At 40.5% G+C, this 26,457-nt stretch overlaps 1 protein-coding gene and 1 non-coding gene across 4 annotated transcripts; both read right to left on the reverse strand.

The window, feature by feature from the left end:
* On the reverse strand, window positions 1-25,911 carry RC3H2 (ring finger and CCCH-type domains 2). 3 transcript variants are annotated; one of them, XM_021543667.3, is made up of 21 exons: window positions 25,837-25,911; window positions 18,496-18,792; window positions 17,041-17,158; window positions 16,358-16,591; window positions 15,321-15,496; window positions 15,018-15,218; window positions 14,504-14,636; window positions 14,146-14,264; window positions 13,671-13,783; window positions 12,812-13,120; window positions 11,994-12,208; window positions 10,641-11,068; window positions 10,065-10,235; window positions 8,808-8,963; window positions 8,337-8,550; window positions 8,081-8,165; window positions 7,484-7,565; window positions 7,201-7,335; window positions 6,524-6,631; window positions 5,965-6,113; window positions 1-5,354 (listed from the first exon to the last, which is right to left on the reverse strand). In XM_021543667.3, exons 2-21 carry the CDS (start codon window positions 18,724-18,726, stop codon window positions 5,156-5,158), a joined length of 3,576 nt encoding a protein of 1,191 aa, XP_021399342.1. In that variant the 5' UTR covers window positions 18,727-18,792; window positions 25,837-25,911; the 3' UTR covers window positions 1-5,155. The 3 variants fall into 3 exon arrangements, with proteins under 3 accessions (XP_021399342.1, XP_021399343.1, XP_021399344.1); XM_021543668.2 differs by lacking the exon at window positions 25,837-25,911 and adding an exon at window positions 25,057-25,404; XM_021543669.3 differs by having other exon boundaries at window positions 5,252-5,354; window positions 5,984-6,113.
* On the reverse strand, window positions 14,726-14,839 carry LOC116184244 (small nucleolar RNA SNORD90). The gene has a single exon (XR_004149003.2). It is a non-coding gene; the product is annotated as a small nucleolar RNA SNORD90 (small nucleolar RNA).
* Window positions 25,912-26,457: the final 546 nt, after the last annotated feature.

Raw genomic sequence — 26,457 nt, forward strand, 5'->3', positions numbered from 1 at the left:
TTAAGGTGGACAAATAATTTTTATTCGTGCATGCAAATACATGTCAATACTGCAAACTTCTTCCATCGAGTCTCTCAAACACCGAACCGGGATGCTCTATCCGTGCCCAGCCAAAGCTACAACCTCTGCACGTCAGTGCTACAGCGACACACGGGCCCTGCCGGGGCCCCCCTACTCTAACACGAAGGGAAACATTACCATTGGGAATCAAAACCGAAATAAACGGAATAGAATTTACTCCCCCATATATCCCCATTTCATTTTACAGATTTTTTTTTTCTTTAAATTATAGTTTTAAATAGAAGCTGAGAATGCGCCATAAAAATGAGCATTAAATCCATCGTAGCGATGGTGCCTGCTTTATACATGATGGGTGTACACCATCTTTTATTTCATTTACATTTCAATCGAACAATAGATTTGCAAAGAAAATGTCTAATACAGACGTAAAAATATTCACACTAGAGCTTCACAATCGGTTGTACAATTGACAAACAGGCCTCTTTTCCCAAACTTTCCAGCTAAGCAAATTTATAAAATGTAATCAATGCAACAAGAAAAAAAAATTTTCTTTAAAACTTCCAGGGAAAAGAATACGCAGTAAACAGTATCAATGCGACAGCAGATGCTGCAAGCTAACCACAATACTTCGGAGTGGCTGTACAGTGGGTATGTGCAGTACAAATCAAAGCCACGTGTGTTGTATCACAACTACTGTATAATGTACTTGTTTGCCCAGCTAAGAAAACGCATGCATTCCCATGCCTTGGGTAACGGAGATCTACTCTGGAGAAATCCATGGGCTATGTGCAAATGACCTTGGCTTTTGGCAGTAAGAAACGCAGCCAGGCTCTGCTTTATTTCAGCTTTTACAGCAGAATCTTGAGTGATTAAAAGCTTCCACAAGCATCCTTAAATAATGGGGTGTAGAATTACGTTTGGGCATTTTGCACTTTGATTATTCAGATTTGATTCATTTCATCAGTGACCGTTTTGGGGTTTTATCCCCACCCTTGTACTGCTCCCTTGCCAGCAAAGAGATGCAGGGGGATGACTACTGCCAAAGTCAGCTGTTCATTTATACTGGGAAATTGGGTCATTTAAAAAAGCACATTTATTGTGTTCTGCTTGCAGAAGAGGTCCCTCAATGAGAGGGAACTTCCTAACAAAGGGATTAAACTACAACATAAAAATGGACTTTTACATCCTGTAGATCATCTGATCATTTCTCATTTTGTTACACTCTCAAATTCAACACCTTCCTTTAATACCAGTCCAATAATGAAAAGTCTGTTCACAAATATGATCAAGGAACTGCTGGCATACAGTGTTTATGTACAGCAACAGGTACAACTTGACAACTTGTGCTTTAAAAAAAGCAAACAAAACCAATGTTTGGAACTATTCTGAGTTTAGATTGAGTTATTTTAAGCGTTCTTTCCTCAGCTGTTTCTGACCACTGTGCATTATTTTGTACCTCATCCAGCCTAGTACACTATTATACAAGAACAGCATTCAGCTCTTGAGTACAGGAGAAATTAAAATTTCAATTGAGTTATCAAAGCACTAAAACCTTCCAAATTAGACTTCTACAAAGACCTTAATTAAGAGCTTATTTAACATAATCAGCTGTATGCAACTGTTTTCTTTTTCCTAAATCAAATGCCAAACTTTAGTGTCCCTGTACTAGACTACCAAGAACCAACGCCAGTTTGCTTTGCAAAGAGTCTAACCTTGCCTTTGAAGGGTCTAGTATACATTCTACAATGCAAAATTTGCATAAACACTAAGATTCATTTCTTGTCACCTGTTTACAGGAACAAAATATCAGTAGCAGGGCAATCACTCTGCTCTAAGTATATGTTAAGAATGTACAGATAGTTACTTTCTCACACAAGCATTCTCCCAGCACAAGCATTAGTCTCTTTTAAAGACCTATGTGGGAAATGAGGCAAACCAAGGAATGAATCCAGGTAGTGAGGCAACACAATTAACTTAGATACTAATAATTCCTGTCTCTCTTGCATGTGAAATCCCTGCTGTACCCCTAATGGGGAAAAAAAAAAAAATTAACCAAACCAAACCAACCCAAAATGCTTGTCCAAGCAAAGCAAAAGAGCCAATCTCTTTCCTCGATCTGCTCTGGGCCTTCTTTTCTGACAGCACAGTAAATTAGGCCAAAACCTAAATGGGCATCACTGCTATTGACACACAAAGTAAGTCACTCTCTCAATGTCAGAAAATAAGCCCTTCCATAGCCCAAAGGCACCTGATTTACAACTAACAAATGAATACATACTTGTTTGTAAAGGGTCAAGGGCTGAAATTTCAACAAAGAAGGAAGCCAGAGCCAGGTGTTGCCACCTGCAGCTTCTTCTCCCTGTCAGGGCACTGGAGGGCATTAATTTGGTGGCAAAAACCACACAGTCAGCGTTAAAACCGTAAGACAAAGCCGGCATGCTGTTAAACACTCAAATAATTCTTTTGCCTGTCATTATAGGTTAACAATTCAACTAGAAAACTCTAGCCTCAGCTGAGAGCCAACTTTCCATATGAAGTGTATGGTCATCCTAGAGGACTGCTCTATCACGGGACCTCCTGCTGCAGACAAGAGTCTTGAGATACACTTGTTCTTAAATATGCCAAGACCTTGGCAGGAGTATGTCAGGCTTATTTCACTGGACAAACAGGCAAATGTGTGTAAGCAGCTTATCCCAACCCCCTCCAGCAGAGCACAACCAAGTTTTTAAAATTGCCATTTTAAAATTAAAAAGTTAAGGTAAATACACAATCAATTTATGTAGTATATATTCACCCTCAGATCATGCTGAAGATGTTCTGTGGAGTTCTGGTGCACAGAGGGCTCTTTCCCTGAGGGCAAATAAGGACTTCTCAAACCTTTATATTTTCTCTATTTTTGTAACAAAATAGCAATTTAAAATTTAAAAATCTTTTAAAAAAATTACATCACCTTCAACATGGAAGATCTCACTGTTTAAATATCCACGAAAGAGACATACTTGTTTGCATATCTGTTTTGGAATTACATTGTACAGCAAATAATAGTATCTCAGAAGCATTTCAAAAGTAATATAAATTCATATTTACAGAATGGTCTTGGTATAAAATATACAACAATCATATTTATGTCTAACATTCTAAGTTAAAGTTAACATCAATAGGAAATAAGTTAAGGTGACAAAGGTGGTCTGGTTCTTGTATCCATTCACTTCACGTAGCGAGTGAAAGAAGCGTCAGTCTAACCCTAGAGTGAGGTGGCACTGGCTGGAGAAGGTACAGCAACAGCCAAAGGACACTAAGAAAAGACTACTTGACTGTTTTTCTACATACATTCCTTGACATTGGAGTATTAAATAGATGTGTAAGATCTTCCATACTGACACCAGAATATCAAAACTAACCCTTGGATTTGCAGGTATATTTACAACATAATTATTTCATGGACAGGTTCGTTAGGAGAGATATCAAACACCAATATTTACTTAGTCTAATCGGTAACCCTCAGGGAAATGCCAACCCCCACCCCCCAGAAGCGTGCACAAAACAGTTATCAAAATCTTACCCGACCACATAGCTGTGATTTTGTAAAATAACAACTCAGACGACCAGTAACATGATCCTCTTTAAGCATTTTGCTAGCAGGAAAAGCCCTTACATGCAGTACACCTGGTGAAAGATCAGCTTGGCTTAAAATATTCCAGTACAATTTTCAGAGTAAACAACTTCACAGAAGTTAATAAAAACATAAAAAAATGTAAAACTTGTCACAAAGAAAAGTAAGAGGACAAACAAGAAGATAGTAATCATCAGGAGGGAGAGTTCTGCTTTCTTAACAGAAAAAAAAAAGTGGATTTTTAAGCTTCTCAAAAAATATGCCCAGGGCTCTAGTTCATGTGTATTTTTGAAAACCAATTTTCAGTCGACATGTCTAACATGATTCTCAGTCACCTCTTAACAGGGCATAAATTCATACAGTTTTCAGCACTCTGAAGGTCAGATAATGCTATCTCATTGTATTTTCAAGGTCTTTGAAAATAAGTTGCCACTGAATAAACAAAAATTAAACCTGAATACAAGATTACGATTAACAACATTTAACAAAGGTAATTACAACCACCTTAAATTCCCAATATTTAGTTTAAATTAAAACAAAACAGTACAAAAAACAGCAATACCATCTTGTTAGTCAGTGCAAACACTAGATACAGGGTTTTCAAAGGAAAGCCAAGAGCACCTGATACTTTTTGCCAAGTCATCTGGATCCTATAACCTCCAAGTTGAGAACTATTAATGAAAAAAAGAAAAATAAGACAAAAACCCAAAATTGCTGTTACATTAGTGCATAACCTCTCAATATAGTTGAAAATTGTTTCATGTGTATCTTGGGGAAATCAATACCTAGCACATTAGATGGAGGACTTAGGCACTTGATTTACTTCTGGTAACTTCACTTGGACAAGTAGCCTGTGTGTATGTGTGTATCTACAGTACTAAAACATAAACTGGGGGGAATGGAAACCAAAAGCTGCAGCAAAGCACTGCCCCACAGACCTGCAAACAACATAGCAGTGCAAAGCTAATGGTGTGTTAACCCTGTAAAAGCCTCAAGTCCAAATCTCCACCTCTCAGTCTTCCAACAGGAAACAAGACTCCATGCAAAGTTCCACAACTAAAGAAAAAGCAGCTGCAACAAGACAGAAGTTCTTCTCTCGTGAAACAAAATAGAGACAAATAAGTTAGTCTTCCTTTCACTAGATGTATCATCGTAGGATCCTGCTAGTTTAAATAACTGAGTTGTTAGTTTTCTACAGAAGCCATTTTCAACAAGAATGGCTCAGATACCGCACCGGATTGCTACAAACTCATAAAAAGCTGCTTTAAGCTTAAGTAAAACAATGTCCAAATTCCATTCATTTGTGGAAAGTGAACGCCTTACCCTACTAAAGTAAGTTTTTTTTTCTTCAGAATGCTAATGCGAGAGGGGCTTGAAGTATCAAAGAGTCCACAGGAAATGCATGACCCCAATATTATTTTTCTTAAAAAAAATATACATTATATAATATATATTATATATATAAAAAGCTAGTGTAAATGCTTCCATGGTGTGGTCACAAGCTGGAAAGATGAATGCCTTTCAGCTGTTAACCATCCTGCCATTTGCAACAGGCTTTAAAAAGTCATTTTTATCCTCAGACATAATGTGAGCAGTTTTCAAAATGAGGCTGCCAACACTGACTGATGTGCTGATGGGCAGGCAGCTTGCATTGCTAACAGATGTTGTGATCGGCTGACTGAAGCAAGAAGTTACGGGCAGGATTGTTTTCTGCTCCTCCCTGAGGAGAAAAATAAGTTACACAAATATTAAACAAGGACATGCACAAGTATCCGGAACTGAATTGTGTGCATTAAATAAATACTGACAAACTCATTTTAGCAACAGGCTAAACATCTTCCTCTGGAATGGTATGCCGAGATATTAAAGTAGTCTGCCTCATTTTCAAAGGCTGCTTGACTCATTAAAGACTACAGAACATATAAACCTAAAATAGTGTATTTCAAAATCTACCTCTCCACGGAGATTTGTGCAAACAGTCCGCCATTTAACCCTTTGAAGTTTTTCTTAATTTCTGTTAACTATAAAAATATTCTGCATTTTTTGCTTACTGACTGTGAAAGGTATTTTGAACAGCTGTGATGACACGTTTCAGTGTGTACGATTACAACGATGCATACAAATAATGGTACCAGCCTGGGACTTTCAGCTTTGTGGCCTAATTCTGTTTCTTAACAGGTTCTTCTCACTCCACCATGTACAAACAATGCAGATGTCTAATCCAAGTCTGAGCAGGTACGTAGTTCCTCCTTACACAACCAAGCTTCCACTATTCTGATGCTTCTGTTTGTCTAACTCTGGCAGACACTGCTGTTTTGTCTAACACTCACAGAATCACAAGGTCTTCACCTAAACTTTGTCTCTTCTGTTCCATAGATTCTTTCTGGTGCTGCTTTAGCAGATGCCCATTCTCTACGGTTGTTCCATTGAGCAGCTGATCCTCTTGGGAGCTAATCCCTAGCTGTATGTCCAGAATCTCCTACAAGAGAGAAGGAGGAATGTCCATCAGCCCTGTCTCTATCAGCTTTACATTTTCCTATTAAGTTCCACTACATTATGCTAATGGAAACGGTAGTCTGGTCATAAAACTCCTTCATTTTATGTCATACTATTAGAATGTCTACCACATTTCGCTAAAGGAAAAGTCAGATGTTCAAAGATGGCTGTGAATGACAAGAGCAGTATAATCTGTGAGCTGTTTTTAACCTCACTAGTATTAACTGCCAGGTATATGAGTGAGAAGTACAAGACCCCAAGCGCTAAATAAGGGAACTGCTGGATGTCATTACTAGGAGTAAAATCAAAAGGCTTTGCTATCACCATACTAATCTATAAAGCCTAATGGAAAGACCCAGTGACCTCTTTAGGCACACAGATTTTTGTACTCACTTCTATCTGTTCCCCTTGCCCATCAGGTTCGTCTGTATCGAGGGCTGACAGCTCCAATTCAATGTCTCGGTCTGGCTTTGTGTCTGCACAGTCTTCAGGATAATCAGTCTAAAAAAGAATTAATATATTCTCTAAATATCAAGTTGGCTTTTCACTGGCTTCACACAACACTGGAGTATTAAAGTGAAAACATACGATGCATTTCTAGCACACAACATTTCTAAGAAGAGAGCTAGTCAGACAAAAATGAACTTCAGGCTTAGACACAGGATACAAGGCTAAATCAAATCACAATGAAGTACTCAAACAGAGATAAAATGAATACTAAAGAAATTTAGTTGACAAATTTCCCATTGACAAAATGTTTATATTTATAACACATACAAACAGACAAAAAATAATGATTGCATGAAAATGATTATCACATTCTTCCCACTTTGTAAATGTATGTTTGGAGCAGCAGCATAGCAAGTACACCTGCCTAGTCTCAGGGAAATAACTGAGTGCAACAGCGAGTTAGCTTGCACACAATGTGCTATAAATATTTGGGAGTGTTAAAACCAAGTTTCAACTCTTAGTTAAAACTCATGCACTTATACACACACACACACATATATATATATATATATATAAACACCCTCCAAGATTTGTTTCATCCTAATTACCCCTTTCTTTACCTCACCATTCCTCAAATCGATTTCCTTGCTTAAAAGGTTTAAGGTAAGACGACTGCCTTCATCTAGAGAATTCCACTTCTGCTGCATGGCAAGTGCGTTTGCCTCTCTCTGAAGGAGTAAGGAGTTGCTTTTGGCCTATGGAAAGAAACAGCTCAGTTACCAAACACTACACCCTAAACCATGTGCAGACAGACAGCTACAACAAGAAAATGTATTTTAAAGCACTTTACTAAACAATTTCTTTTAAATTAAAAAACCTTCATGGTATAATAACTGGTCTTACCTGCTGTAATTCAATACTCAGTAGATCTCCAGTGCTGGAATGCTTTCTGTGACCAGACAAATCTGTAACTATGAACCTGTCCCTTTAAAAGAAAGAAGGCAAAACTAGGAATTAAAAGCAAGTTCTCTAAATCAAACATCCCATAACTTCATTAGTCTATCAATGTTAAATTTTTGGACAGAAGCTAGATGTGATATAGACAATGTGTTCTTCATCTTCACTGTGGCTCACAGTACTTCAAGGCATTGTAGGAAGAAAACATGCTTACCTCTGGGTAAGAAGTGGCAAGAAAACCTGAAACTACTCAAGATTTTGACATGACAACTTGGCAGTGCCTGACTCCAGTTCTTTGATAGGTCTCTCAAGGGATACACTGCTAGTAATTGTGCACTATTAACTGCATTAAGTATTAAAGATTACACAAGTTTTAACCTAGTTTTTTCCAAGGCTTTATGCTGGATAGGTAAAAAAGCCTTTTACTTTGAAATTAAGAATGTCTATTAATAGACATTGCAGATTCCCCACACACACAGAGGACTTTGAAGAATTGCAAGCTACAGGAAAAGCTGTGAACAGAGCTTGGGAAGGAGTCCGTACCGTTCTGCATAACGTGCTGAGGAGGCAGAATCTGAGCCATAGGCACTCCATCTCGAGTCTACAGCATTGACATAAGGGACATAATCTGCAAAAGAATTAAGATAACATTCACTATCTTCTCTGCTCTTCAGTAGGACATACATGTTCTTTAGCTCTTCACATTTCACTGCTGCATTAAGCACAAAGAGGATGAAATGCTGAAGGTGTGTATAAATGATGAATTCTCGTCACACAAAGCCTGAACTTGTAAGTGTACCTGATACACTGATGGGCTTAGTAGCACTTCCTTGGGAAGCAGTGGCCTGGATTGGATCTGTTGTGTGATAACCTGTGCGGGATGACCTGGAGATTGCACCCCACTTGGAGATGATGGGTCCATCGCTGAATGGGATTATAGGATCTTCCTCCTTTGCCCTTCTCTGCGTTTCAAATAAATGCACTCTCCTTTTAACGTCCCCACTGTCCAAATCCTACATATTCAGGAGACAGGAGAGATACATGGACTCATTTGAGGTTATGCACATTCCTCAGTTGGCCAGTAACTTTCTCATTATTGTTGCCTATTTACAAAACTGGGAAAGGATATTCCAAACTTCGAATGAGCAGAACTACTTTAAAACAGTAATAATGGAAGCTATGACCTTTTTTTTTAGAAAGATTGGTTTAACCAAACAGAAGACACTTCAGCATCATCACACTAATGAGAGAACATGCAGAAAACCCCTACCATTAACACGGCATTGGAATTGGCAATCACATCCTTGGGCTCTGAGTCGATAGCATTTATACAAGAGCCAATAGTGCCACAAGACCACGGTGAATAGTGAGAGAGATGGTCTTCCTCAAATTTAGTTCCACTCAAATCACTGACACTCTCTGAGAACTACAGAAAAGGGAATAAATAAGCAGTGAATAATAAAAACAGGGAATTCAGTTTTAAAATGAGAAGATAATTTAATTAAATAGCAGTAAATGTATCTCAAAAGTCAATCAAGGAGTTCCAGCCATATTCAAGACTTGACCTGGGGACAACATAAGCTGTTTTGTCAAATTTTAAACCAGTGCCCCTGGCAGCTGTCAGAGGGCAAACTGCCATACAAGTAACTGCCTGGCCCACCAAGATGAGAGAGTGGAATCTGTGTCAAGTGTCAGGTTTCTTTAGGCAAATATCTACAATAACTTAACTGAGAGGAAGCCATCCATTTTCCTTTAATGTATTAGCCAGTGGTAAATAAAAGTACAACTTACCACCCTCCAGCCTGTCTGAAAATGACTAAATCCTGATCCACCTTGAATGCATGCATAAGGCACTTCAGATACACCTACAAGATCTGATCTGAATAATAATTCTTAACATCTCAAATATCACCAACAAAACTCAAACCACAGCTAAGACTGCTTGGCATAGTGGTTTTCAAACTGGTTTTTTGGATGCATCTCATGTAGAGAGATAGAATAAAGTATTTTAAGGGTTTTTTTTCCTTCAGAAGTGCACTACTGCCATTTCCTGAGTTCCCCTCCTTCTTTATCGGACTTATCACAGACACAATGTCCTACCAATGCCTTTTGCCACTTTTAAGGGAATGCATTCTCTGGGACTTGATAAGCACCTGAAGTTTGATTCAGGCTACTCATCAAGTCAAAGCCATTTGGATTATCAAAGGCAGTGTACTTCTTAATGGAAAACACAAGTGCTGTTCCCTACACAAAAACCAGGAGGTTCACAAAGTTCAATGAAATTACATTTCATTTAGTGAGGCTGAATTGAATCACTTCACTTCTTGACCTTTTTTCCACAGTCATGTTTAGCATCACCTTAATACCAAACTGAATTGCATCATTATCAGATATCACTTTCCTTTTGCTAGAAGATTAACTTAATTTTATGAACAATAAATGGCAGGTAGAAAATCTTTCCTAGAAATATTAAACGGCTTCTTACAGAAACAGGAAGAGAAAATAAAGAGGTACATTGGCTTCCTACCTCTGTGCTGAAATCTACACTGAAGAGAGGAGAAGGTGGTGTTGGAGATGGTGTTGCCATAGGAAGGGTTGATGATACCAGAGGAGTTTTCTGTGTGTGGTACTGTGCCCACTGCTCTGGCTTCCGTCTCAGCTGCTCATCATAACCAGTCTTCAAATGACCACAAGGCTCCTAGAAAGAATAAATACAGGACTGGATATCCCATCACGCTCTAATCAGAAAGCAAATACATGCATGGAACACACCTGGGTCCCTACATTTCCTAAATTTCTGTAACCTGAAGAATTTCACAAGAATTTGTGGGCCCATGTATGGCAACTCGAATCTTAGATATGCAATTAATTCAAGCAACATACACGGGCATTAAAGAGGCAAAGGGGCTCTGGTCCTAATGCAGATTACAGTGATCTGTTTTGCAAGCCCATTTTAAGGTTAAAAACAAAACAAGAACTTTGTCCAAGTCATACGTCTCAATCACTGTAATGAACAGGTCTATGCTAATTATTTACCAACTTTCCAGTAATGACCTTCAGAACCAAGTCTGCATAGAGCCTTCCCTTCCTGGCTCTCACTTACCCTTGGTAAAGGCACAGTCCTCTGCTCGTTTGGAGGTTGACAAGCCACAGAGTAATACCCATCCAGAGAGTTGTACCTCTCCCGCAATGATGTCTGATAGACAGATGAGTGCATCACATCCATGGGAGGTAAAGAATTGCTCCTAATAATATCATCTCGTGGGTACATCTGTGGGCGCCAGATGCGCCTGCTGTCGTAGACTGGAGCGTACATTCCAGAGGGGACAGGAGGGACTGGGCCGTAGGGCTGCGGAGGAGGAGGCTGGTAGGGAGAATTCAGTCGATCCCGAGGGGGAAATGTGCTGTAATGATCGGCATATGGCACGGAGGCAGGTGGGAGGGAGGATTCTGGAACGTTATTGGACCTCACAAAGCGAGGAACACAGGGAGCCACACCAGCTGGTACCGTTGGAGGTGCTGGATAATACCCTTAAAAATTGGAAAAAGGCATATTTAATGCAGCCACAAATGACCCAGAATTATACACATTCTAAAAGTGTAAACAGCATTGATAAGTACCTTTAGAGAATGAGGAGTCACACTTTACAAACCTCTTACTGACCCTACTAAATATTTTTCATGTATGACAACATATTTGCAGATACAGTGCTAGCCCTTCACCAACTGGACCCAGTTTGGAATATATTGCTCCTATGTACTGTGGTGTAACTATGTAACTGAAAACAGAATCTTCAGCAATTCTTTATACAGGAATTTAAAATAGTTCTCTCTAAAATAAAAATCTATATTGGTAATAAATAAAAAATCTACAAATAACCATTTCACACTTGATTTATTGCTCTTTCTTTGGATAGGATTGCCTGAACATCTCTACCTTTTGGGAGCTTGTGAATGACTCAGTGCTGTAAACCACAATTGTCACTCTGAATATAAACATACACAGTGCAACCTAAAAAGATAACTGGAACCTTTAGAAAACATTAGAGCAAGCACAAAGACGTGTAAGCCTCCCAGCAGAAGTGTGCTATGCCTCTGAATCCTGCCCATGGATACCCTCATGGATAGGCCATGGCAAGAGCAAGCCTAAATAAAAACAATTAAATGCTACCAAAGGAAGAAGTACATGAAACACCTTGAGGTTCAAGTTCTTCTGGAGGCTGAAGTATAAGCTATATAACATACAGCACACAAAGGCAAGAACTACCAACATTGGGAGCAAACTCCAAGTCCCTCACATACCCAGCAATTAACAAGATTAGTATTACATTAAGAGAACATTCAGCTGATATTTAATAAAAAGAAAATAAAATAGACATCGATAAAACAGACATAAAAGTTCCTTTTCCAGAGAAAAGTTCAGAGCTATTTTTAAATCAGTGCTGATATCACTCACCTGTCTGTGGGTACTGTGGAACTTCATATGACAGCTGAGTCCTGGGATCTTGGAAATATTGAACATTATCAGAATGTGGAGGGTAGACAGGTACTCTGGGAACAAACGGGCTGGATTTTGGAGGCACAGAATTAACTTCTGTTCCAATATTAGGAGGACCAGCTGAGGTAGCTGCTGCCTGGCTTACAGGAGTCTTGGGTGGAGAACCGATTTTACTGAAAAGGATTAGCAAGAAATCATTTAGCAGATCTTCACTTATTTCAGTCAGTCACCTCTTCATGTACACTCCCACGTAATGTGGAAATTCGGGTAATTCTGCAGAATTACCTAAAAAGTTTTAAATGACAATCCCAAAGCTAGAAGGTTTCAAGGAAGTGCACACTCTGTGCATTCTTCTTGGTTTTAGGAAATGTCAAAGTCTGAATAAAATTTATTGCATGTAATAACATACTTGTATGTAATAACCCAATAGTATGCAATATGTATATAATTTATTTGTATGCCATAATTATTATTTTTATGTAAAAACCCAAGAGTAATTAAGATCCCAGGCTGAGAACAACCAAGTAAGAGATAAAGGGAGAGATTTACCATTTTGTCTACATTGCACATGAGCTAAAACAATGCACTACAGCACATTGCACATGAGCTAAAACAATGCAAGACCTTACACAGCTCTGCAGCCATTGAGCATCAGCAATTACTGCAAGCCAAGACCACACTTCAGTATCTGCTGGCCACAGACTCCATTGATTATTTTAGATAATCTAAAAGCAGAATGTTCTGTTACATTGTCTTGATGTAAAAAAGTCACCTACTTTTCAGGAAGTGATTCTGTGGGGGACCCAGAAGTGTTCTGGCCATTGGCTCCAGTCTTCCCTCCCTTCTTGGTGTTGTCCAGAGCTCTCAGGGAGGTGTCTGCACAGCGAGGGATCAGCTGGGGAACCCCAGTTTCAAGATTAGCTATTCCATTAGTACTTGGCACCATCTTGCCCGTTGCCTCAGGGCTTCCTATGACAGAGATGACGTTTCCTGTGGTGGTTGAGACGGTGCTGTTTACGCCAACTTTGTTTAGAAGGGGGAATGTTCTCACTGTTGCACTGATTTTTTTGTTCCTCAAGCGGTATCTACGAACAAACATGCAAAAGACAAGATGGTATAAAAAGTGCTTTTAATGGATTTGCAAAGCTAGCAAAAAGAAGGGATTGACATGGAACATGACACCAAAAAATTACAAACTTATTTTTAACAATTGGAACCCAAAGTCACGTCTCCTCTTTTAAAAGCCATTCTGCAGTTCTTTGAAAATCCATTTGGGTGAAAACAACTTCAAGAATGCAGAGCTGCATATTGTTCAATAACTCAGTTCACTCCTTCATCAAATAAAATGTAATTAACATTCTCTCTTGTAGGTAATATAACCAACCCTTGAAAGACACTGAGCTGGAAAGGAAATTTTACTTCATATGGGTTAAAATGAAAAATAAAACTGGAATTAGTCTGCAAACATTGCTCTGCTGACTCTTCAATTTCATATAAAGAATTGTCATGTCAAGAGTCACTCCAAATGAATGAATGTACGGAAGAGAATGTTTTAAAAAATCTCAGTAGATTGCTTGGATTTAAATTAAAAGGTGGAAAAAAAAAAAGAATAAGGAAAAAGTCTCCCACACTCACTTTTCAAGCTCTTCCTGAGAATGAGCAAATGTACAGTTTGTTCCTCTTGGACACCCCCCTTGCTGTCGAAGGTCTCGGCACATACTTGTTTTGTATTTGCTATTTGGTTGTGGCTACAAACAAAGAACACAAGACATTCCTCTTACCATCTATCAGACACTCATATAAAAGTAGGCTTAAAATACAGAAAATACATCCATGGCATGCTTTTGTATTTTGCATTTTTAATCAGAAAAACAAGGACATTCCTTGTTGAGGGGCTAAGTTGTCCTTGTATGGATTTCTCTACGGCCAGTTCTGCTGCATTCCATATTCACAAACGTTAGGTTCTCAAAATCTGAATGCAGTAAATAACAGTATCATCAATTATCCAACAGGAAAGGCCATAAATATTCCAAATCAACAGCAATTCTTCTAAGTCACATCTCCCAGTAAATGTACATTAAGAAATAATGTAATGATCAAGTCTGGTTACCTGTGGAGTTTCATGCCCTTTTCTACTGTAATTCTGAATGAAATCCACCAGCCCATGGACCACAGTCTTTACAGCCACCATTGCATTTTCCAGCTGCTCCCATGTTGGAGATGCTGCATCTAAAATGATGAAAAGAAGGGTTGTCACTCTGTCAGTTATTCCAGTATCAAAAATAAGAGGCACATCTTGTACTACTTTACAACACCAAGTACTAGGACCGAACTCAGAGAGCCCTGAAGAGTTTATTATGCTTATTAATGGGAATTTCAAAACTAGGAATGGAAGTTACCATCTTAATAATTTATTTTGCTAGATATGAAGAATACCAAGAAAAGTTTAAAAAGCTTAATTTGCATACCTGGATTTGGATCTATGTTTGCCAGGAGCTCTAAATGAGGCCTCAGCCTGTTTAAGTTTGCAGGATCCCCCGTGCGCTGCAAGACAATTGTCAATTCTTGTACGCTCTTAGCAAAAGATTCTGGAGATTGAAGCTGAAAATAAAGAGAGCATTAGTGTGTTGCATCTTACAGCTGTCAATTACTAACCTTAAAAAAGCTATTCATGACATTGGTTCCTAAATGCAATATATAGTGTCTTCAGATTGCATATAGAGAGGATCAATGGAGAGAAACTTTATTTCTCAACTCAGAATCTGCCCTATGAAGCTTCATCATAAGACACCAAAAAGTTAATTAAAGTACTTCATATGATGAATATGATACATCAGGGAAAAAAAATTCAATCTAGTTTTAATTAATATTTGATAGGACTATGAACAAAAAGTTAATTCATGGAGTTCTTTGATTTTTCTTGTAACATTTAATAGTTAAAACTAATCCTACAAAGATACTAAAATCATCCCTGTAACAAACCTTGTCAATAATGGATTGCATGTGTGATTTATGTGCCAGGTCTCCATAAAGAAGGGAAGACCATTGTTCTGGTGAAATTCTAAGTCCTGCTTCCATGGCAATGTGAACAATTTGGGCATCGTGCTCTCTCCGCAAAGCCTCGTAACTCCGGAACTCTTCTTTAAGCTGCATCAGAGAAGAATCTTCATCCCTTTTAGTGACCTAATAAATAGCAATAGTTCAATATTCCTTCTTTAACCAAAAATCTCCATGTTCATCGTAAAAAACAGCTGCACAGCACAAACCACAATAGTGGCGTTTTACCTTAAAGCATGATGCTCTATACAGTAGCTGCACAACATGACCAATGCTTGTTTTAGAGGCCTGAGGAAATCTTGGTTCCAATCTTTGCACAACAAAAAGTACCAGAACTTTTCTTGAGAGTGCAGATCCATCTTCCAGTGCAAGTAATACAAGTTTCAGTGCCTCCTCTTGCATAGCTTTAACACATAAAAACGAAAGTTAAATATACTCCAGAAAACAGCAAGACTACTATATTTGAACAGGTAAGCAATAACATCTAAATCATCTTGAATGTAATTCCCTATTGCTTTTTATTTTACCAAAAAAAAAAAAAAAAAAAAAAAAAGGCTTTTAAAGAAAGTTGCTAGTTTAGAAAGTTTAGAAGTAATATTTAGAACCACTCTAAGAACAGCAAACTCAGAGCTAAGACCAACTTCCAGTAATAAACACATCAGTAGTGCAGTTTTTATACTTTTCTCCAATGTGCAATCTTGTAGCCATTGTTCTTTTGGACACCTCTTCAATGCCACACCATAAAACTATAAAAAAAATATGGGAACAATACTGGAATGCTAACAACAGGTACAGGAATCAAGACAGGATAACTTCTTTTGTAAAGAGAATTTCCTTGTTCCTGTTTGCTTTAGCTGTCTTTTTAACTATGGATTTGTTTTCTATCAGAGATATAAATCATTATAAATTTCAAAAGTATGCTGCAGCTCAGGTTAGGCTGATTGTATTGACAGCTATTCAATTCCAGTAACAGGCAGCAGTACAGCTGGCCTGCTACACTCCATTACAAACTGTGCACAGCGTGTGCTTATTGACTCCTCTTTCCCAGGATTTTTGAAATACTCCCCCCCAATTTCAAAGAAGATTTAATGGACTAGCAGGGGAAACAACTAAAAACTTTATGCCCAAAGATTTTACTATTTTTTCCCCCCTTCTCCTTTCTTTCTGGCAGAACATCTTCAACTGAACAGAAGAAATTTCAAAACATTTTTGTAAAGAAAAGGTACAGCTAAACATATTCTGTTGCAGATGCACAGGTCCCTTACCTGGTCCTAGAAACTGGCACCCTCGTGCCCTGACAGCAGCCCAAAGATTGGCAGAAAGCTGCTGAGGATTTTGGTGCTGCAGGATGAGCTCTGTGACAGTTCTCTCTCCCAGCGACCGAGCTGCCCTCATGGCTCTGACCCGACCCTCCTCCTCCACCAGCTGACAATTCACCAGTGTCACAAGCTTCCTCTGCATGGGACGGCTCAGTGCACTCTGATTCAAGCTTGCAACACCTTCAGAGAAAGGGAGAAAAGGCAAAGCAGTGCTTCTCATCAAATTCATCTGACTGAGACAAAAAAAATGTCTAACAGTATATGCCTTTCTCTAGGACTTGGATACCAGTCACAGGTACCTTCCCTTCTCTTAGGCAACTCTGTGTAATTCTTTATCAAAAAGAACTTTAATTAAAATCTTAAACTGACATCAAAGCCATCCTTTGGGGAAAGTTCAGTTTCAGTACAAAGTTAGCCCCAAGGCAGTATTATTAAATAGAGTATTTTGTAAACTTAAAATAAAAAAACCACAAACAAGTGTCACAAGTGTGAATAAGCTTTTAAAGACACAAGGCAATTTTATTAGAAAAATGAGAGTATTATCTCACTGACATTTACAATCAGTGCTGAAAACACAATGCTCTGAAAAGCAAGCTACATCAAAATTCCACTGTTCAGCAGAGACTCACCTTTTCCTCCACTTAATGGCTTTAAGTAGAGTGCCAAATCCTCAACACATTTCTTTGCTACTTCATAATGTTTGTTCTCTCCTACATTACTCAACTTTACTGTCTGATGATCAGGTACCTAAAAAAATGCAAGGGGGAGGAAGGGGGAGCAGAATTACATACACCTGGCTGACCTCTCTGATGGTACCCACATCACCATTAATTACATAACACTGCAGATGTGCACTGCTCTGAGAGCAGGGCGACACAGGACCCACCCAGGGCATGTACATGGCTCAAGGAATGACAAAAAGGGCCCAAGATGAGGATTAGCATGATGAAAGATTGATTTTGTTATTACTCAACACCTTAAAAACAGAAGTAGGGTAGAAAACAATAACCAACTGTCTAAAAGATGAAGAACACTAGATCTGAGAAGGTGATCAGCATACCAGATCAGTATGATTTACTACAAAAAAGCTACAGGACAAAACAAACTAGCAAGACTATAATACAGCAAAGTTTAAAAATTATTTAAGCATCATTTGGGCATACTAAAATCTTCCAAGAGAAGAAGCAGGAAACTTAGTGGAAAAAAACTTGAAGCAGAGTAACAAGGTCAGATAAGGAAAACAGAGGGAGTGTTAGTCATAACAAATTGTTAGAATACATTGCAAGAACTTAGGAGACCATGAAAATAAATGTTGTAAGATCACACCAATGATCTGACACAAAAAAAATGAAAGGATCACGTGAACTTGAGAAACAAAACCACATAATGTCATTACCAATAGCTGTGTCAAGGCACATGATAGGACATTAAAACGCAAAGTAAATAACATCTTCTTACTGCCTCACGAAGGTGTTAGAGAGAGAGAGTAACATGAAAAAGCACATGAATCAGCGTAAGACTTATTTAGTCTCCATAAAGTGCAGTACTGATTATATAATCACTGTTTTGCCACTGCTACGAGACAGCGCAGGGAACATTCCTGGCCTGATTAGCCAGTGTCTGCAAACGCAACTGAAAAGCCATCATCAAGCACATTTAAAAAAAAAAAATATACACACACACTTCTGGAACTTGGTTAAACAGCCACTTCCAAACATGTGACGTTTAGGAATGAGATTTCTCACAAGCCTAAGATGAACAAGTGCAGTCTGCAGGTTCACACATTCTACTGACAATTGGGAAAGATAATTGTCTGCTTCCCAATGGGAATTCTTCTCCAGTCACAGTTCAAGAGCCTTTTAAAATCAGAATTCAGGTTACAATTAGAACATTTTATTTTATGAGAAGATGGCCCTAAATGGTGAAGTTGCTTTTAGAGTATGTATAGACTCCTAGAGAGTCCAAAGTTAAGCCTTACAATTTATTTGGGCTAAAATGAGGAAGAAAGAGCAGCACACATATTGCAACTGGCACGGAGAAGGCAACAACACCAAGTGGCAAACAAAGAGCTGCTTCAATCCTACCTGGGCTCCAACCAGCTGGAGGAGTGCAAAGTTCACAGGAAGCACATCGATGTCTGTGTTGATGGCAGTCTGGTCAAAAGGACATGCCTTGCGATGGAGCTTGTTCAGGCAGGTCTTGCACACGGTGTGAGAGCAACCTAAGCTGATGGGTTTGTGCACATTCTCATCAAACTCATTGTAGCAGATTGGGCAGGACAGAAATTCTGTCCACTGAGCTGCCTGCACAGGCATTGTGGAAGCTGGACACTTGTTTAGCAGGCTAGCAGACCATTATTTCACTGTACTATGTTTTGGCAGCTGTAAGTGAATAACAGAGTATTTAAAACATGCTTTCTGGCAATTTAGAATAACTTTTAATTAAAAAAACAGACCAATTTCAATATTACCAAGAACAAAACCAAATCTTTATGCTGACGTACTCAAAAACCTCAACTCTGGGTTAGTTTAACAACTGTACCAAAAAAGGCTCATGAACTAAATTAATGCAGACTACCCTAAGTTTAACTCATTCACAATAAATGGCATTAATTTTTCTTGGGGGGGAGGGGTCTGGTTTAGAATGTTATTTTCATTTCAAATTAAGTAAAACAACGCCTTCCTTCTGCAGATCTTATTCAGATTTAATCAGACACCAAACCAAGCTGAGCTTTGCTTTTTTAAAAACACATTTTCTCTTTCTGTAAAACACAAATCAACTAACAAATACCAAGAGCCATAAGAAAACACTAAAAGAGCAAGACCAGTTTTTAGTTTTATGATTTTTGTGTTACTTCTGCCTTTTCTTGTAAGAACTGGAGCAGTCAAGGGCAGAGATTGCTGTGTGCAATTTTGCTTTTCATGTTTCTACCTTACATATAACTATGTCCATGAACTCTCAGCAAGAAAATCTTTGATGTATATAAAACCCAGGTATATAGGACAAAATCTATGATGAAGCAAGCAATAACTTCAGATGGCTTCCTCATCTCTTGATATGTCTCACTCCGTGCAGTAGTACCAAATAAATTGTTTACATAAGTGTATTTCAAAGAAAATATGGCTTTATGGAGATTGTTGATGTATCTTATATAAGTCACATTCCTGAAAAAGGTACCAGGCCTAAGAAGTTCATCAAAACCGTTCTCATCCAAGCTTCCATCATCACCATTTACATTCAGAGCTCCACCCCGGAGGGAGTAGCCCCACCCTGGGCTGTGCTGCGCCACCGTGTTTGCTCTCTAGGCAACCTACAGACCAGTTGGGTCACTTCAAGGCTATGAACAAGATTGTTACAAATGCAAATACACAAATGTTTTAATTACATCTTTAGAGTTCTATTTTTTTTACTCTGATGAGAAAAAAAAGGCAATTGCTCCGAGGAACATGAGATCTCCCCTCTGTGTTCAAATTCAGAAACTCCTTACTGCAGTTCCATTGTTGGCTGTGCTATGGCTTAATTAATACTAAAGTACCAGACCATTGAAAGAATTACTAGAAGACCAAATAGACTCTTATCTGTGGATGTATTTTATGTTAATTATGACCATCTGTTGAGAAATCCTATTTAGTACTATGAACATTCAGTGCCCTTTAAGTAACAGGATACTTGTACAAGATGTCCTTATCTCAGCGAGCTTTTCAATATTATGCAGCAATTTTTGCCTCAAATGAATTCCCATAGTAAAACACACCAAACTGGAATCTGAACCTCTCAAAACCAAACTGCTGATGTTACACTTCCAACGTAAGCCAGAAAATTCCCATGTATTGGACAAATCAGATTTTCCTCTGGCTTCTATTGAAAGCACAGGCAAAGCTCTAGCAGGGATGAACACACCAAGTCATCTTTAACATGCTATTGCTGCATGTGTCTTTTAACCAAGAAAATTTAAAAGCAAAATAAATAAGAATGAAGCCAAACACTGAGCCAACAGGCCTAGAAAGATTTTTGATTCCTCTGCTAAAAATCCCACCATTTCCTTTAGCACATCTGCTTCCCTTCTGAAACAGTCAGACAAGAAAGAGATGCACAGAACTGCAGAGCCTGTCTGTAAACACTTCCCTTACAGCTTTCTGCAGCACTACCAGAAATATTAAAACACCAACACCAACGTTACTGCTGACCTAGGGCTGATAGTGGTGCTTTTTCACTTGACTGCAAGACACAGGTAACAGCACCAAACTCTCTGGGAAGTGTGTGACTGTCATGACTCACACCGGGAAAAGTTTAAGAGGCTGGTACACAGAAAGCTCAATTGCTAGTATGTCACTAACGAGCTCATAATAAACAGTCCCTGTGTCCACACTGCTCATTAATTATCTCAGATGCAGGGATCTCTGCTCTGAGACAATACCCACGTTTGGTTTCCACAGGTGCTTCAGAGCCTTGCAAGAAACTACCTCTCTGTTTGAGCTTTTAAAAAATATAGTTGTTTTCCTGACCAGCATAGAAATGAACACAACAGATTCTTCAAGTGTGCAGCACCGGTTTTAAAAAATCTATCTCTGGGTGTTTAATCATCCCAAATGACAGATTCTACTAAGCATGTGTTGACCTTCAGATTTCTTGACAGGAAAAAAATCTAATTAAGCCAGCAAACAGCTGGGAATAGCTCTCGACTCCCAAAACTTCAAGCAGCCATAGAGGGAGGAATCTCCATACTTTATTGAGCCTGCCAGCTCTCCTGCCACTCTAACACCCCAGTGTGTAGGAAAACAATCTCACATCTCCTAATTACCATGTCAACTCCTACAAAAAGCATAAGCCAAATGTTTAACAGATTCTTGCTCCTTGTCAGAAACAATGTATTTCAGGGATGTCCTCTTGAAGAACAAATTGCTCCAGCACTCTAAACTGAGCAAACACAAGGAGGAGAGCAAAAAAAAACAAGGAAGGTAAACTATTAATCCTTTGGATTCTGTTTTTAACAGGCAGCACACTCCATTAGAACAACTACCCTTGGCCTATCTGCTCATTCTGGCGGATTTCTTTACACTACACAGGGCTCCTCTTCCCTGTCAAAATAGAAGCACCCTGCAAAAAAAAAAAAAAAAAAAAAAAAAAAAAAAAAAAAAAAAAAAAAAAAAAACCCCAAAAAAACAAAAACAAAAAAAAACAAAACCAAAAAAACAAAGAAATGGCTGATACAGAAACTGGCCAGACATACAAGGAAGCAGTCTGCAAATTCATGGCAGTTACTACTTAACAAATCATTACATAGTGAAGTTACAATTAGTTTTGTGGCATTACTACCAGAAGCGATACTTCAGATGACAAACTGAAAATCGTACAAGCCTAAGTTCAGAAATTATGTAATAATAAAAACCAGTACAGCTGAGTAATGTGTTTTTAAAACAGTAGTATTTTCCTATTGCAGTCATGGCTGCAATGGATCAGAGTAACAATGATAACGGACTGATTTTCTCATTTTAGACCAGAATATCTGATGAAATTGGAATGTGCGGTGTAAGGGGAGATAAGTGAAACCTCAAGATCTTCCTCAAACAGCTGTACCACTTACAAATGATCTAAGTTGTAAGATTTAGATGTCCTTTACAATTTTATATTAACTTTTAGCTAACTAATCTAAATCATTATGCTTACTCAATAACCTCTGGACATGATAAACAGAATTCAATTCTGATTTCCTGAAGAAACCAAGCTTAGGTGATCATACTGTTCTGTCAGACTGCTCCTCTCCCACACTGCTCAGTCAGGGCATTTGCCAAAATGCAGACAGGCAAGTTTCACCCCTTATCACAGAAAGGGTTGATGGCTTAACTCGTTCCCCCCAGCATCAGCTCTGCCCGGCTCAGGCTGCCTCCATCAGGTCCCTTGTGGGCCTGAGCAAAGACAAATAAGCAGAGCTTGGGTGAGAATGAGGCATGGAATAATTCTGTCAGTGCTGAACAAAGGGAAGTCTTCTCCACAGATGAAGGAAACACTTGGAAAACGTGTGAAATTATATGGCATTTTCACATCTGAGGTTCAATTACAATCCTACTGTGGATTTAAGCCTAAATCTTAGAATTCTATTGATTTTGAATCACTAAATTAAAGAGTCCTTAATATTGACTTGCTCTTAATGCTGACTCCAGAGATCATGGAATTTTCTTTTCTTTTTTTAAAGCAATCTCCATTAAAATTGTTCGTTTATGCAGATGAATGGTTGGTTTGCACTACAAGGAGGCAGCTTTTCCCAGCTTTCCTTCCTAAGTTATGTAGTTCCTGAAAGCATTCTGACTGGGTCAAAAACTTACATATCACATAATACAATTATCAGTATTAATATATTCGCTGGAAGGGCTCTCTTTAACAGCCATCATCCACACATCTAAAAAACTGGCTCCATTAAAGGCTTGGGGAAGGACCCTCCCCACAACAGCTTTGCATCATTCAGCTATGATGGCTTGAAATTGAAATAAATCCTCTTTACTGAGGTGCCTTTTCTATGCCTACACTCCGTAATATCTGTCACATGCAAATCTCTTTACATGATGTGAAAATTTTCTATGTAAAGTCTCTAATGACCATTAAATATAGTATTTCAATGCAATTCTTTCACTGAACATTAATGCTCAGGAGTATCTGCAGCCCAATTCAAGCTCCAGGAAAGTCACCAATAGAAATTCTGGTGGAAAGGGACACACGTCCAGCTCTGCTTCTCGCAGGAGGACCTGACACTACAGCTCGTGTCCAGGAGCATCATCCACACGTTCCTGGTGCTCTGGCAGACTTGGTGCCACAACCACTTCCCTGGGGAGCCTGTTCCAGGGCCTGGCCGCCCTCTGGGGGAAGAGCTTTTTACCAATGTCCAACCTGAACTTCCCTGATAGCTTCACTCCATTTCCTCGTGCCCTAAATATAGATCTGAACGTTTACACGTACCCAGACTACGTTTTGCTGAAATGCCTACAGGATTCTCTTGTTAACTGGTTAAAAAAAAAATCAAAGCTTTAATCCCCTCTGCCTCCTTAAAACATGTGGCTGAAGAGTAACTCCTATCAACAAGGGTACGATATAAATTTATGGTCATGGTTGCTCAGTGACTGCCAGTGTTCACTCAATTTGGGATTAACTGCCCCCAAACCAACACCAGAGTCAGTGTACCCTCAGCAGTTCTCACCTGCTCAGTCCTTGCTACTGTAAATCATGTTAGTAGATATTAAAAGTTTCCTAAATACTTATGTAATGCCACTGTGGGTTTTTCCTTGCGTTTCCAAGGTGTCCCTGAAAGGAGAGCCTGTCCTTGCCACCAGCCTGATACCAACTCAGCTTCTGTAACAGTATTGACTTTTCAGGACTAACTGAAGGGCAAAAAAATGAAATTTTTTTTTTGCCACCCAAATCAGTTGAACTCTCTCTAAGCAGATCTACTTGGACACAGTTACTCCAAGAAGAGATACAGTGTAGAACTCCTAACTTCTCAGTAATATTTGCTGTGAATAAGGACTCTCACGTATGGTTTAGTTCTCCAAGCTTTTTTTTTTACATGACCTCCATGTTTAAATTATATTTTTTTAGATGAGAACTTCTGTATTTTAAACCATTTTATTGAAATACCAAGTCTATTCTGAGATGTAGGCAAGAAAACATAGGGCTCACAGGCGCTGGAAAACTTTTTTAAAGGTTGTACAGAATGACTTGAGATGCCCGCGGACAAATAATTTTTTCCTTTCCTTAGGGCTGTCCAGTCAGCAAAGAGAGATTCCCTGAACATTCATCCCATCAAAGATATATAAAATATCACCAAATGAAATGCAACATACTCCTAACAAATACTATCAGCTATTACCATCTGCTTATTGTAAATATTTTATCTATTTTAAAGCAACAAAGCCTTAAATAAATGAGATCACCACTCAAGATCAGGACTTCACTTTGGGATACCTAAAGCACTGACACTAAAATTTGATAGAATTTAGTATTTTTGAGAGAAATGGCCACAACCTCAAACAAGACAGAAATACAAGTTAATAAAAACACAAGTTAATAAAAACATCTTGGGGAAAGCTTTGCTTACAATGCAGAAACAAAACTTCATAAAAAAGGTGAAAGTCTTGGGAAAATGATTCACTACAGAAATTAAGATGTCAGTGTTTCATGGAATAATATTTATACCAGCAACAGAAGTTTAAATTTCTAGTATTTCCACAGATATTTAGAAAAGACCAAAGGTCAAAGAATAGTATTTTGATTCTGAAGATTTACGGCTGTACTGGTTGCTTCTCATTTAAAATTAGATCTCTTCTGCCACAACTGCAAATTTACACCCTTGTAATCCAAAGGACTGTTTTTAATTTTAGTTTTATTATTATGATGTAGCTATAATGGCCATGAGAGAACAACCACAAGAGAAGCTACAGGAACTACAATTAAACCCAAACAAAATTCTAAGTTGGCATGGCAATTAAACAGGCCTAGATCAGAAAATCTACTGGTAGCCCGTCTAAACTTTGTCATTATTTTCTGTCGTTACAGATCCATGCTATTCTCCTCTGAACCCTGCATGAACTGAACACTCATCACTCTCCCACCACTCTGCTGCCCTTCTGTGCTTTGTGCTGACTCTTACACTTAACTGGAAACCCTCCGTGCACCTCGAGCATCAGCAGAACCGGGACACGCTTTTCCTGCTTCGTTGTTTTGTGTTTTTGTGTTTAAGACACTTGAAACATGACACGGTGGGCGCAGTCCTGGGGCACATCTCCCACCACGACTCTCCTCCACCATTACCCTAACGCACAGCTCCATGAGTATTCCAGCCTGGCAATATCCATGGCTCCGGTGCACCTCAGCGCGGACTGCCCGGTGCTGCGGGTCCCCAGGGGGCTGCCAGGGAGGGGACCGGAGCTCCTGCCTGCGTTGGCCGGTGCCCGGAACGCCGGGCGGCCCCGCGAGTGCCCCCGCAGCTTCGCCCCGTCCGCAGGCCGCTGTCAGCCGCACCCGAGCCCGGCCCCGCTCCCGCACCAGGCCCGGGCCCTGCTCCCGTTCCGGGCCCGGCTCCCGCTCCTGGGCCCGGGCCTGGCTTCCCGTTCCCGCTGCCCGGCCCTGCTCCCGCCGTCATTTCGGAGCCGCCACCAAATGGCTGCCCGGGTCCCCGGGCCGGCCCCGCGGCCTGGCGGGGCCCGCCGGGCGCCGACACCGCTGCGGTCCCCGACGGGCCGCACCGGACGGGCTCAGCCCGCCGCCGCCCCCGCCCGGCTCCCGCAGCGCCGGGAGGCAGCGGAAGGACCGGGCTGCGTGATGGGGGGGGCGGAGGTGGGGGGGGGGGGGGCCCGGCGGGTCAGCGCGTCCCCCGCGGCGGCCGCCCCCGCCCCGCTCGGCGCGGCCCGTGCGGGGCGGTGCGGTGCGGTCCGTACCTGCCGGGCGGGGGCGGCGGCCGGAGCGCGGTCGGGCGGTGCCGGCCTCACGCGCCATGGGGCGGGCGCGCGGCCCGGCGGAGGCAGCGGCGGGAGCCCCGGCGGCGCCGCCTCATCGCGCTGACAGCGGCCCCGCCGCCACGCCCCGCCACGCCGCTCTCGCGAGAGCCGCGCGCCGCCCGCCGCGCGTGACGGCGCGGAGGGAGGCGGTTACCATAGAGACGGCGGGGCAGATGCGCCCGCCGCCAGGGCCGAGCCCAGCGGGGTCAGCGAGACGGCGGGACGGAGCGGCGGCCGCCGCCGCCAGCGCCCCCTGGTGGCGCGCCTCGGGCACAGCCGCCTCAGCGCTTCCTCGGTGCGCAACGTCCGCCTCTGGCCTCCACTACTTATTGTCCTTTTAAAATGTAATCGGTAACTTTCGCCGCTAGTGTCGATTATTAATTGTCGTTCTAAATCGCAATTGATTACTTAATTGCTGCTGGCGCTGAGGAGGAAGAGGGGATCGGAGGCGCTCTCTGGCCCACGCCGGCTGTCCCCGAGCCGCCTCAGGCCGGCGGGGCCCCGTGAGGTGTGGGGAGCGCTGCTGCCCCAGCACGGCAGCCCCCGGAGCAGCGCCCGGCA

Source organism: Lonchura striata, chromosome 22 (assembly GCF_046129695.1).
Source record: "Lonchura striata isolate bLonStr1 chromosome 22, bLonStr1.mat, whole genome shotgun sequence".
Classification (NCBI taxonomy): domain Eukaryota; kingdom Metazoa; phylum Chordata; class Aves; order Passeriformes; family Estrildidae; genus Lonchura; species Lonchura striata.

Bases quoted from the DNA above. Each gene is read 5' to 3' on its own strand.
- RC3H2 (XM_021543667.3), bottom strand. From the start codon at position 18,726: ATGCCTGTGCAGGCAGCTCAGTGGACAGAATTTCTGTCCTGCCCAATC. The intron at 14,637-15,017 runs GTTTGTTACAGG...CTTTATTTTCAG, and splicing joins TGCAATCCATTATTGACAAG to CTTCAATCTCCAGAATCTTT. The intron at 6,114-6,523 runs GTGAGTACAAAA...TCTCTCTTGTAG, and splicing joins GGCAAGGGGAACAGATAGAA to GAGATTCTGGACATACAGCT.